Source organism: Galeopterus variegatus, unplaced genomic scaffold (genome assembly GCF_000696425.1).
Source record: "Galeopterus variegatus unplaced genomic scaffold, G_variegatus-3.0.2 Scaffold3704, whole genome shotgun sequence".
Taxonomy (NCBI): Eukaryota; Metazoa; Chordata; class Mammalia; order Dermoptera; family Cynocephalidae; genus Galeopterus; species Galeopterus variegatus.
In genome coordinates, this window is record NW_007729815.1 from 64,160 (window position 1) to 78,542 (window position 14,383).

General features: G+C 38.7%; 1 protein-coding gene across 2 annotated transcripts in view; it reads left to right on the forward strand.

Moving 5' to 3' along the window:
- CPM (carboxypeptidase M) overlaps positions 1-14,383 on the forward strand; it is a 65,128-nt gene that overhangs the window by 1,750 nt on the left and 48,995 nt on the right. Inside the window, exon 1 of one of the 2 annotated variants that reach the window (XM_008585771.1) lies at positions 10,168-10,250. The exons of the other annotated variant lie outside the window; for it this stretch is intronic. Within the exon in view, the coding sequence (XP_008583993.1) occupies positions 10,229-10,250 (22 nt within the window). The 5' untranslated portion in view covers positions 10,168-10,228. Of the gene's footprint in view, positions 1-10,167; positions 10,251-14,383 lie in introns of those variants that run through there. 2 annotated transcript variants of the gene reach the window in all.

A 14,383-nucleotide genomic window follows, 5' to 3' on the forward strand; every position in this document is an offset into this window, starting at 1 on the left:
TGATAACACCAAGTCAAGGGTTAAGATCCCCTTACCGGTCATCTTTTAAAAAAAAAAAAACAATCTGTGTTATCAAATACTTTCCATGTATTAGGTGTTTTAATGCATTATCTCAATGACTCAAAGCAGGCATTATCCTCATTTACAGAACAGGTCAAATAAGGCACAGAGAGGTTAGTTAACCTGCCCAAAATCACACAGCTAGTGTTAGAGGGTGGATTCAAACTCATGTTTGCCAATCACCTCTCTTTTCTCTTTAAAAAAAAAAGCAGCTTGACACAGAGAGAGATGGTTACATGGAGGTTGAGGTCATTAGTGGAGGGCTTTAGAGTCATGGTTTGGGCACATTTGATCTGAAAGTATAGCTTCTGCCAAGAATCTGGAACTGTGCTGTCCAGTACAGTAACCATTAGCTACTTGGCAATTGAGCAGTTGAAATGTGACTATATCAACTGAGATGTGCTAAAAGTGACTTTGAAAACAATACGAAAAAGTAAAATATTTTATTAATAATGTTTTTATGTTAATTACATGTTGAAATGGTAATATTTTAGATATATAAGAAATATTTAAAAAATTAATTTCACCTTTTTCTACTTTTGTTAAAGTGGCTACTAGAACACTTAAAATTATATGTATGACTTGCGTTATATTTTAAATGGGCTGTGCTGCTCTAGAGAGCAATTTGTTATTACTAATTTTTTTCTGAGTACAAGAGTAATTCAAGTTTATTTAAAGAATTTGGAAGACATAACAAAGCACCAAGAAGAAAATTAAAATCTCACTGTTCAAAGGAAACATTTACTTGACTGGAGTTACACTATGCACTGTTTTGTGCCTTTTTTTCCCCCACTGAGTGAAATATTCTGTTTTGTTTGTCCATGCAAACATGTTATTTTTAAAACTTGATTTTTAGTTCCTGCTTTGTGTACTATCAATGGATTTACCATTGTTCATTTAACTTACACTCTACTGATGGACATTTAGTTTGTTTCTAAAGTTTTCCCATTATTAGCAATGCTGTAGTGAACATTCTCGTAGGTGACAGCAAAAGTTGTCTGAGCACAGGCTTTGGAACTATGGTGCCCGTGTTCAAGTTCCAGATTCTCAACTTTTTTTTAAAAATTTTATTTTGTCGATATACATTGTGGTTGATTATTCTGGCCCATTACCCAGATTCTCAACTTTATAGCTGTGTGACCCTGTCTTTAGAACAATAACTGGCACATAGTAAGTGCTACATGAAAGTTGCTGTTACTAATATTGTTATGATGAATACATTTCCAAAAAGGAAATTACTGAGTCTACAGCAGTTTTAAGGATTTAATACATATAACCAAATTGCCTTCCAGAAAGATTTATTGATTTATAAGAAAAACAAATCTTATGAAATTTATACTAATCATAGTCAATACTGTCATTAGAGGTTTTAAAGACTACTCTAGTATCTGTTTCTCACTGTTACGTTTAAGGAATAGGGAGAATTTATTTCTCATGCTCTTTTCTCCAAGAACTCTTGCTTTCACATATTCATTCAACAGATATTTATTGAATACCTCTGCCAGGAGTCTGCATACCATTTCAAGTGTTCGTTTCAAGTGTTCAGAGATCTCTCTGAAATTGACTTATATTCTTGCCCTTAAGAGGTATATACTGTGTTACAAATCTCTCATCATCACCTGCCCTTGACTGGGTAGATTTTAGCTGGTGGTTTATCCTGGGAAAAGAACATTGTATATAAAATTTTGGCAAAAACAGTTGGTCTTCTTTTTTAAAAAAAAAAAAAAAAAGATGACTGGTAAGGGGATCTTAACTCTTGACTTGGTGTTGTCAGCACCACACTCTCTCAAGTGAGCAACCAGCCATCCCTATATAGGGATCTGAACCCGTGGCCTTGGTGTTATCAGCACCACACTCTCCCAAGTGAGCCACGGGCCAGCCCTAAAACAGTTGGTCTTCTGTGATACTCTGCTCATTTCCCAAATATACTTGTAAAAAAATCAGTTTGCTTGAGATTCTGTATAAAATGCTCATCGTGGTGCAAATATTGACATATTGAAGACTAAATATTAAGAAAACCACTAAAATGTAGGAATTTCAGCTATAGTGTACAAGTTTGGCAGGTTAACTAACCTCTCTGCTTTATTTGACCTGTTCTGTAAATGAGGATAATGCCTACTTTCAGTTGTTGAGATAATGTATTAAAACACCTAATACATGGAAAGTATTTGATAACACAGATTGTTATTATCTACCACTTTCCTTTTGCAACCTTTCTTATTCAGATAAAACAAAGATTAGACTTAGCGGGAGGTTAGACAAGATTCTTAAAACAAAGATGGTAGGAAATCTCATTTAAAATGGTCTTTTGAGGGCTGGTGGGTTAGCTCACTAGGGAGAGTATGGTGTTGATAAAATGGTCTTTTGGGGTTTCATATGCAGCATGATCTCAGCCTTCTCTTTTTGGTTCATAATCAAAGAGTTTTGGCAAAAAAGAAAAAAAAAATCTAATTCTACACCAAAAGATGGAATTCAGACTGCTTTGAATAAAATTGTGAATACCAAAGAGGGATCAAGGAATTCCATGGGAATATAAAGCACATAAAGAACAGGCCTTTTCTTGGATGATGAAGGATGCTTATCAACTCTTTCAGAATCACAGGGGCCAGAGGCTAGGGGGACTGGGAACAGAGAAAAAGGGATTTGGAGAAACTTTTCTCTATAGCAAAGAGGCTTAAGGATTCAGTCTTGAGCACAAGACAGACTTTGGTTCCAGTCAAACCTCTGTTACCTACTGACAGTGGTCAACTCATTTCATCTCAATTCTTTACATGTAAATTTGGGGACAATAAAGTTATTTCATACCATTGTTAGAATGATTAAGGGAGATGTCTCATTGTGTGAACATCATAGGATATATCTCCACAAACCTAGGTGATACAGTCTACTACACATCTAGTTTATATGGCACAGCCTTCATATATGTGAAGTGTGAGGCAAACAGTAAAATTTACTTAATGTTGGCTGTCATTGTTTTTTTAACAGTTTCAAATATCACTTGCCCCTAGAGTATTGCTGTATATAGTTGAGATTTGGAATAAAAATGGTTACTAGATGAAAGAGGCAAAGTAAAATTCTGTGTTACCTTTTGTATATTACAAAATATTGATAGAATCTCAATTTTGCTGTCAGCTTGATTGAGAGATAGTTAATGTTCAGAAAATCCTGACACCAATGACCACAGTGCTGAATCAATCTGCATTTGTAATCTATGTGTTCACGGGGACTTGCAAGTATAGGTATAAGCGTGTGACTTCTTCATTTGTCTTCTAGTGGAATCATGCCCAAGTTTTTATATACTGATACCATATTTTTTGTAAATTACTCTCTTTTTTATGTAGCAGAGAAGTTCCCTCGCTGTGGTTATTGAAAGTCAGCCCTTGACACAAGACTATATTAAAAAAAAAAAAAAAGAATAAAATAGTCCTAAACTAATTTTGGGGTGTGTGGAGAGCCTAACCTGAGAAATCCATAATAAATACATTTGCATTTGAAAGGGGACTACCTGATGGCAGGGAACACATGACATACATCTTTGCTCACTTCCCACAGTTTTTGCTCAGCAAATATTCAATCCATTAAATAAACAGATATAGATTATTGATTACATGCCAGGCATCCTGTTAGACAAAGGGGTTAGGAGCAAAAAAGGCATTCCCTTAAGTGAATCGAGGAATGAATGAATGAACATTGTACCTTTCCTGATTTTTCTTGAGTTAGCCATCAGTTCTTTTTTTATGTTTCTTTTTTATTTCTCCTTTATATACAGTTTGAACATTATATTGATCTTTTTGAAATTATGCATATCAATGTGGTGTTTTCTGTGGATTGTGTGCCAGCATAGTAAAGTAGGAGTTGCAAAATATTAGACATGAGAAAAAGAGGCATCACCTGATGGGGTTAAGAATTATTGGTCTAAAATCACAGACACAGAAAGCTGATAAGGACCCACTACAAGTTTATGTAGCCAGCATTCAGAAGGGGATTCTGTTCTAAATCCATGACCATATGTATCTGTCGGTAACACTATGGTGACAGCAGTATCTAGAGTGGAGAGATGATAACTGCCATTAGCCCTGTTGCCTCATTTCAGTTTGTGTATTTAGAATGTCCCTTTGTATGAGAGTACAAAATAAGATAGTAAGATTTTAAAAAATCTTAAAGTGAAATCACACACACACACACAAAAAGATTATATCAAATACTGGCATGTATTTGGATTAGGGGAAAGAGATTAAATCAAATCTAATCAGATCTTCCTGTCTAGTGATTTAAAACAATTGCATTCTTCCTAGCTCCCTAGCAATTAAATGTAATATAATAGTTTGCTAAAATATTAGTAAATCCTAATTTGAGTTTATGTTAAAACAGATACAAGTTGTACATTGAAAATGTTTTCTCATCTCTGTTTTCTGAGGACTGCTGCATGTCAGATGTTTAAAGAGTACAAATTTTTCGATCTGTAACCTTTCACTTACATACCTTCCCTCAAGCTCAGCTGGAGGGCTTAATCTCCACTGCATCCAAAAAATGCCACCAACTTCAAACAAGTTGCCTTCGAATTGGCTTCACAGAGTTAGCATGAACTTACCCAGAGCTGAAGATACCAGCCTCCATGGTGGTGAAGCAAACGCATTAATGATATTGCTTACCTAGATGAAGTCTTCACCCTGTCACTGATGCAGTAGAAGAAGCCAATTAATTAATCCTTTTCTTTGTTTAAATAAAGACCTTTTAATTAGTTGCTTATCCAGTCTTTAAGTTCTTCTGATAGGAGTCTGTCTGTGGAAACTAGAACCACACTTAAAGATGACCACTAAAGTCACGTGAACTGACAGTTATCCAAACACATCACTAAGCCTTCTTTCCTACAAAATGCACAGGTATGTATACAAATACAGTCAGGTGAAATTTAGATAATGTCACATTTTTAGAGCAGGAATGGAGGTCAGACACCATTTGATCATTTAGTCAGTTAATTAAAATTTAATTCAAAATGTTACTTCCTGTGAGAAGCCTTTTTCTATTCCACTGGGCAGAGTCTGAATCTCCTTTCACTCCTCTTCCTGAGCATCTTCCCATGGCTCTGTCTATGTTGCACCTGGAGGCCAGTGGCCACGCTTTGTTCAGCTTTGTCCTCAGTCCCAATATGTGCTTATTATATGTGACACACACTCTAAGGGACAGAGTTGAAGAATTTTTTCATGCTTATTAAATGAAACACATGAATGTAAGTATATTGTTATTTAGTATATTATTTCAAATAAGTATATAGGATGTAGTTTTTATATATACTCTTATATGGTTACATATATTGTACGTATATGACTTTATGTATACACCTTTATATAATTACATTGTATGTAAGCACTTCAGTCCCTCAGAAAATGAAATTCTTTTCTTGCAGTATAATCTTTTCTTGCTAAAACTAGTTTTATGGTAAGTGATATGATAACTTAGAGAGAGAGAATTGGAGGACCACAATCAAGCCTCAGCTCAAGATGAGTCACTGGAGTGTTGAAGGAGGCTTCAGGGAAGTTAGTGTCTTTTCAGGCAGTAAGTAACTTAACTGAATTATTCACTGATAAGCCTAAAGTGGTTCTACTCCCCTTCCTTTCCCTCAGCCCCCCAAACATTGACCAAACACGTATTAAGAGAAGAGAGAGTAAGTATAGGAGATTCACCACTGATACCACCACCCCTGCCTCCATTGAGATGAGGTTAAGTAAATATCCCAGGTTTTACTTGAACGGTGCAGGAACAATTCAGGTGTATATAGAGAATTCGAAAACAATAAAAAGATCATGTGAAGAAGACTTTTTCCCACAAGAGTTGAATAGAGATATGAAACCCCTCAATTTTAAGTGTCTTTTTTTCCCCCTTTCATATTCAGAAATGTACAGTTGTTTTTTTTTTCTTAAAGATGACTGGTAAGGGGATCTTAGTCCTTGACTTGGTGTTGTCAGCACCACGCTCAGCCAGTGAGCTAACCGGTTATCCCTATACAGGATCCGAACCCGTGGCCTTGGTGTTATCAGCACCACACTCTCCCGAGTGAGCCACGGGCTGGGCCTAGAAATGTACAGATTTAAGATAAAGGCAACTGATATGTTTAATTATTCTTGCTGTGAGTGGTTCAGAAAGGCATGGGTTTTGGAAATACACAGATAAACTGTTGAAGGTATTTTAACTTTAATTTTTAGTCCTTGTTAAATACTCATTCCCTTGTCCATCATTAGTAATTCAGCCAGGTCCACCCATTAAAATCCTTTTCATGGGGAATATTCACTTGTGAAAATGTAGACTCCTGGAAACATGTGAGGAGCACGGGATTATTTTAACATTTTTCCATTATTTTTTAATTAGAAAGATTTATGTCTTAATAATAATAGCAAATTACATGGAGTTAAATTTCAGACAAAGGTTGCTCAATTGTAGAAGACATTTTATTTTTTATTGCCCTCAGGGAGTCAGATGAATAATCGTGCTGTAATAGAGATAAGCCTAACTGGTTTATCATTTGTTGCTAGTAAATTCCTTTCTATCTATGAAGAAATAGAAAGATAAATTGGGAAATGCGACATTCTAGCCTTTTTAGTTAGACTTGGTCATCTTTTGAGTTTTAAGAACATGTCCTTCTAAATGCCCAAAATGTGTTTTCAGACTCTATGGCGTACAATTCTAGCACAACACCATGTCAGTTCAATTGCAGAGATTTTCAAACTTTCTTTTAGACTTAGAGCTCTTTGGTTAAGTGATTCTTGCTTGGAAGTAAACACCAGTCTGCCTGTGCCAGGCACTGTACTAGGCCAGGGATTTAGTAGTGAACAAACAGCGTCTGTGCTCTGATGTTTCTTACACATGCTAGTTTTTTTGTTTCTCACAAACATAAAACAAGGCAAGCACAGATTTTAATAATGGCCATGAAGCCACTAAATAATTTAATGCAATGGAGAGTAGCAATTACCCGAGAACGTAAGTTCCGAGAAGACAGAGAATCTATCTTGTTTATGGCTATATTCTCAGTGCCTAAAGCATAGAACTTATTATTTGAATGAATGTTGTATAAAAAGAATGTGATATTGAAAGGAAGATGGGAAGCCAGCCTGAAAAGATGGTAGATTTAAACTGAGATCTGAAAGGTGAGAATCAGCTAGCTCTCATAGCTTAATTCAAAGTGCACATAGTGCCAGTGCAGAGGTCTCGAGATGGAAAGGGTTTGCCGTGTTCTCACAGAAATGAGACCAGCATAGCTGGAGCACAGTGAGCAAGGGGAGAGAGGTATTTGAGGCAGTTGCAGAGATGTGCGGGGGACAGATCACAGCGCACCTTATGAGCCAATTCCAACATCAAGAGTTTGAATTCTATTCTGAGAATAATGGGAAACCATCAAAGGGTTTTAAGCAGAGAGTGATGTAATCTGATGTAGGTTTGACTAAGATAACTTTGGCTGCTGAATAGAGAATTCATTGGGAAGGGGCAAGTATAGAAACAGGCAGAATAATCCAATTATAGTAACCCAGGCAAATGCTGATGAGGAGGATTTGGATTAAGATGCTGTGTTAGAAACAGAGAGAAGTGGAGGGATTAGAGACTTGTTTTAGAAATAAAATCAACAGTACTTACTAATGGATTGGATTGGGGGAGAGGGGATGAGGGAAAGAGAAAAATCAAGGATAAACTGTAGGCATTGTGCTCAGGCAACTGAATATATGAGGTATTAGTTACAATAATTGTTTACCATGGGGTGAAATCAAGAGCTCTCATTTAGACAATTTTTTAGAAATTTTGAAATCCTTAAGAAACATCCAGTGGGAATGTCCAATAGGCAGTTGGGTGTGTAAATGGAGCTCAGGGAAGAAGTTTAGGCTGTAGAAATAAGCTTGGGGGTCATCAACATATAGATGGTAGTGACACCTATGGAACTAATAAAATAACCTAACAAGAGAGTAGAGAGAAAGAAAAGAAGGTCAGAATAGAGCTATAGGACACTGGAACATTTAGAGTCTGGTAGAGTATAGGAGCCAACAAAAAGATGGAAATAAAATCAGCAGTGAGGTAGGAGGAAAACTAAGAATGGTGTCACAGACATCAAGGGAGGGGAGCAGTTCAAGAAGGAAAATGTTTCAGGGGTCTCATGACCACCCACTTTGTGATTTGCTGGAAGGATCATTCATGACTCAGCATAAAGTCATACTCAAGGCTAAGCTGTATTACAGCAAAGGATACAGTGTGGGAACAGCAAGATAAAGTCATGCAATGGCAAAAGCTAGAGATGTCAGCATAGGCTTTCTCATCCTCCCTCTGCAGGAATCCCACATGTTTCGCAGGGATACATGCTTCTCTCCAGCTGTGAACTGCAGAAACGTGTGCAAAATTCCTCCACCCAGGGAAGCCCACTCAAGTCTTAGGAGTTCAGAGTTCTTCAAGGGAGCTGGTCACACAGCTATGTGACCCGCCAGGGTGCAGAACTCAAACTAGGAACTCGGTACACATCATGAATCTTTATGTTTACTTTAAACGATGCTCTTGGCTTGGTACTTCCTGACCCACTGCCTGGGGGTACAAAATAACATCACTAATTAGTGAACATTTCAAGAATATAGTGCTCAACATTTGGTTCAGGGTCATTGTTGTGACTACAGGTGTTCCCAGAGATAAGCAAAAACTGAGTAAAACATATTGGCTATGTTAGCTCTTTCCTCTTGAGGTCATGATTCATGTTGAATGCTGCAGGAAGCTAAAACTCAAAGCCATAAAGTTAAGTGATCTGTCCCAAATATAGTCAGTAAAATTCTCTTTTTCTCCAGACAGATTCATTCATTTTATTTAGCAAACATTTATTGAATGCCTAATATAGTTCATGGCATGTGCTAGCACAGGAATATAGAGGTAAAGAATTTAGACATGGCTCCTGCCCTGATGGAGTTGACAGTCTTGAAGTGGTGGGTGAGAGGGAAGAGACAGCCATTAAATACAGAGGTGACTAGCTCTGTGGGAATATATGGCAGAGGCACCTGCCATTGCTGAGATCTGAAGGATAAAAGTCAACCAAGTGAAAGGGGGAAGGCAAGGCAATGTATAGCATGTTCAAAGGCCTGGAGGTTAAGGAGCATATTGACCTTGAGGAACAAAAGAAGGTCAGTGTGGCTGGAGGGGAGGGAGGAGGAGGTAAGATGGACAAATCAGGAAGACCTTACACACCCTGTTGAAGACTTTTTGCTTCAGCTCAGGGGAGGTATAATCATCCTAGGGATTTATGCCTGATAGGAAAATGACGGATTTGGTTTCTTAACCTGAAAATTTGGGGTAATTTTATAATTCATTTTACATTACAGCAGAGATTCCCTTTAAGAAATATGGTGGGAGAGCCATTTCTGGAACAAAAAAATAGTAAGAAAATTCAAACACACTGGGGTAAGTACTATGGTTTGAATGTTCCCCCAAGGTCATGTTGGAGCTTAATTCCCAATATGGTATTTGAAAGGTGGGGCCTTTAAGAAGTGACTTGAGCATGATGGCAGTGCACTCATGAATGGATTAATCCATTCATGGAAAACGGAGTAAGGGATAAGCGGTTATCATGGGAGTGGCACTAGGGGCTTTATAAGAAGAGCAAGTGAGCACGTGGACACTCGCCCAGCCCTCGCCATGTGATACCCTGCATCACCATGGGACTTCTTAGAGAGTTCCCACCCAGAAGGCCCTCACCAGATGTGTTCCCTGGACCTTGAACCTCCCAGCCTCCAAAACTGAAAGAAATAAATTCTGTTTCTTTATGAATTACCCAGTTTTGGGTATTCTACTATGAGCAACAGAAAATGGACTAATATAGTGAATAAACCAGAGCACTGACAAAATGTAATGTTAAATGTGTAAAAATACCAACGGTTCCTAAGAACTATCCGTGTGAAGAGTTCTTTTTTAAATACCAAAATTAGATGGAATTGTTCACTTAAATCTTAAAGCTAACTTATTTTTACATATAGAACTTATTAGAAACATTTCAGTGGTGTATTGCACATATTGTCTTTTATCTTTTGCCCTCACAGAACACAGATAATACAAAAAGAGTGATTTTTTAATCAGCAGTTTTGAAGATAAAATTTGTGAATGCCAAACTTATACAGAAACTGATAAATATTAATTGTCCAGAATTCAAAGAGAAATGCCAGAGGATCTAGGAACAGGTACTTCGATTTAAAAATAATTTTCTGATATTATTATTATTATTATGAATTACAACCATCTATGTTTTGAGACCGTATGTACATAGCAGCAGTGACAGGGAACTTAATCTCGGTCTCATTTTCTAGGTAAGCTGTTCAAGAGGAGCAGAGAAGACAGAAAGATGAAACAACACCAAGTGCCAATTATTGGACTCCTATTGTGTGTCAGCCACTGTGCTAGACCCTTAATAAATTTTCCTCATTGATGCTATGGAAAAACTCTGTGATAAGTTACTTACATTCTGGCTGGCCAGTTAGCTCAGTCGGTTAGAGCATGGTGCTATAACACCAAGGTCAAGGGTTCAGATCCCTGGACTGGCCAGCTGCCAAGAAAAAAAAGTTATTTACATTCCCATTTTATAGGTGAAAGCAAATAGATTTTATAGATGAAGAAAATTGATAACCCATAATCATATCTTGATAACTGATCGATTTGGGTCATTAACCCAAATCTGTCTTTTAGTAATTCATTTATGTATTCATTCAATGTTTGTAGAGCTCCAATTGTCTACAGACAGTGGCGGGGAGGAGAGTACAAAAAAGAACAAGACCTAGACCTTCTCAGTTAGGAACTGAGGTAGGGGCAGGGGGCTTACACCCAATCATCATAATGGGAAAAGCATTGTAATAGGGCTTGTTACAGGGCCTGGCTTTCAGGGTGTTTGGTGAAGTGAGAAAGGCTTATCAGGGAAGCTGATGTTTGGACAAAGGTTTGGATGTTACCAGGCAGGCAGGTGAGGGGACAGGAATTCCAGGTAAAGTGAATAGAAAATGCATGAGGTGCTTACATAGCAGGAGCAGTCTAGGGAGACTGGAGCACGGTGGGATTGTGCTGCAAGGAGCAGCTGGAGCCTGTATGCTCAGGAAACGGGACTTCGCTTGTATGTGTGGTCAAGGATGAGAAATAAACGGCAGCTTCTAATGTATTTTAGCATCTCAGGTCTCTTAATTTGTGCTCGCTAGAAAAGACAGTTTTAGAAGGCTTTTGTCATTGTGGGTTTTTTTGTTTAAAAACAGATTCAAAGAACAGTGATAAATAAGGAAAATATTTTGTCTCACATAACTTCTCACTAAAATTGGCAATATTTGTAGCCTCATGGGAACCGTGTTTCCATAGGATTCAGTTCTCTGTCTTTGGGAAATTATGTTCAAAAAAGAAAAAAAAAGCAATAAAAAGAAAATTTTGAGGATTAGTAATAAAAGTTGTATACTTTACTGAATGCTTACTATGTCCTAGCTAATACTTTTCTGTATTATTTTAAATCCTGACACGAACCCTGTGAATTAGTTAGTGTTATCCCCATTTTACAGATGGGAAACTGAGGCTCAGGGAAAAAGTGACTTGCCTGAGACAAGCAGTAAGGAACAGAGCTTGGCATTAAACCGGGTCTGTCAGGATTCAAAACTCTGTTCTAGTTTCCAAAGGGGTCTCTAGAGCCTGGAGGCTTCTGTGGAGGTGACCTGGGCTACTTCAGTAGGTGAAGAGGCAGGGACAGGTGCTAGACTCTCTGGAGGCTGCCAGCAGGGAGAGCCTTTGTCCTTTGGAGTGTGGTATTCTAGTTGAGATGTGTATACATGATGTTTTGCAGAGGTTCAGAGCCCTCTGAAACTGATCAAACTAAGATTGTATATGTTAAAAAATACTGAATATATTCTGTATATCAAGCCAAATGCTAGGAGCTTGTGTAAATAACAGGCTGCCTTGGCTGATCACTTGTGTGTTGAGTTGTGCAAAAGATCCCACCTTTGACCCTCCCCAATACCTCATCTAACACTCTGGGCAGTCTCTGTCTTAAAATGCTCAGGAACACTTAACTACCTCTATTGATTTTCCTGGTCTAGGGAGCCTCCCTCTTCACAACCAAGATTCAGACTTTTACAGATTCCATTGAGGGACACAGTGAAATGAGAAGATAGAGTAGGAGGCAGAATCTGGCCATCAGGAAATTTGGATTTTCCAGTGAGCACAGACCGAGATGCTAGGACTGCAGGACCCAAGGGAAAGACTGTGCACAAGCCAGCAAGAAGTATGACTGGTAGGACAGGGTCCATGCAGCATCCTCAGTGTCTGGGAGGAGATGATAACAATGCAGTGTGGGGACACTTGAGCCTGCCCTGACCAGCCTCAACTCCTCCTGTGCTTCCCAAGAGGTGGTCGAATCATACAAGAATCTAGGCCTTCCTCACCAATGGGGTCCCACTTGCTAGAGGGGTAAGGCTTTTCCCTGTGTGCTGGACATGGAAATAGAAGTGAATTAAGGGAGGAAAACAAAAAAATAACAGAATCTGTAAATTAACAGAATCGCAGGCTGCCAAAACCCTGAGGCTTGCTCAGTCTGCAATCCAAACTATTTCCCCTAAGGGACATATTATGAGCTGATAGAAAGGTGCATGTGATCTAGTGAGAAACCATTCTATTTTGAGGTGGAAAATCTAGGGAAACAGAGTTAAGCTAATGGAGTGGAGTGCTGTCCAGCATGAGAAGGTAACTTCTAGCATTTGAGGTCCAAAACATGTTAGGCTCATAGATCATGCTGTGATCTTAGAGCTCATAAGTGGCCAGTCAGTGTCTTTTCCTATAGTCCCTCTTTTTATATAACCTTTATAACAAGTTATTATCTGGCAGTCATTTAAAAAATAGGTTCTAAATTAGATGGTAGGGTGAAAATGGAGTGTTTGGCAAAGTCATCTTAATTTTTTAAAAAATGGTGAGAAAGAGATCCTGGTATCAGATATTGAAATTAGGGAGCTATCAGAATAGAGAAAAATATCATATTTACGCCCACATCCATAAATGTAGATATGTGTAAACAATAATAAGACAGTTTAGTGGTTAAAAACAGACCCTGAGGAGCACAGATCACCTGGTTCAAATCCTGGTTCTGTTATTTGGTAACTGTGATCTTGAATAAGTGTCCTACCCGCTCTGTGACCATTTTCTCTTCTGTAAAATGGAAATAGTAGTGTCTGCCTTCCAGGTTGTTGAGAGGGCTGAATGAGTTAGCACATGTAAAGTGCTCAGAACGTGGCACACAATAAATGCTTTAGAGGGATATGCTACTGTTGTTGCTGTTATAGAAATGGTGATATTTGGCAGCTTTCAAGCGTGACACTGACACACGCTTTGGTGTTGAAAATCCTCGAAGCTACTGTTTCTGGATGGCACCTTTGGTGTTAGGCACAAGGCTAGGCAGTGTTCCTGCTTTATCTCATCCAGTCTTCATATCACCTTATGAGGTGAATACCAACTTTCAGCTTTGGAGATGGACTTTGCAGTGGTTAAATACCTTACCCAGGGCCACAAAGCAAGTACGCAGCAGATTCAGGACTGGGGCTCCAGGTCTGCAGACCTTGGCTCCAGCTACAACTGCAGCTTTAGGCTGACCTTGTTCCTTGCCTCAAGCACCAGCACACTTTGGGACCCGGGCCATAAAAATTATAGCATCCTGGATAGACCTCTATTTTACACAAGAGGGACCCAAGGTTGTACAATTAAGTAAATTGTCAGAGGCCACCCTCTAATTAGACTGAAGTCCAGAGTAGGACTGTGGTTCTCTGTGTGGGGTCTAACTGTTATGGTATGTTTGGCGAAAAAGATTCAGGATAAGTTTTCAGGTACCAGATAACATATTCCATTGGCATCTAGCATACAAGAAATCTTCAGAAAGGTCATGGAAAGATTCGTGTTATCTTTTTTTTTTTCAGGATAAGTTTTCAGGTACCAGATAACATATTCCATTGGCATCTAGCATACAAGAAATCTCAGAAAGGTCATGGAAAGATTCGTGTTATCTTTTTTTTTTTTTCTTTTTTTTCTTTTTTACTGACCGGCAACGGGATCGCAACCCTCAGTGTTGCGCCCGCACCGCGCTCAACCAGTGAGTGGGAACCGGTCTCCACATGGGATCCGAACCCTCGGCGGGAGTGCCTCCACACTCCCAAGCGGCGCACTCTCCAGTGCGCCACCGGGCCGGCCCCGTGTTATCTTTTAATACTATTTTTCTTTTTTTCTTTTTTTCCTTTTTGTCTTTTTTCGTGTCCGGCAACGGACCGCAACCCTCAGTGTGGTGCCTGTACCGGACCGGGACCGGCAA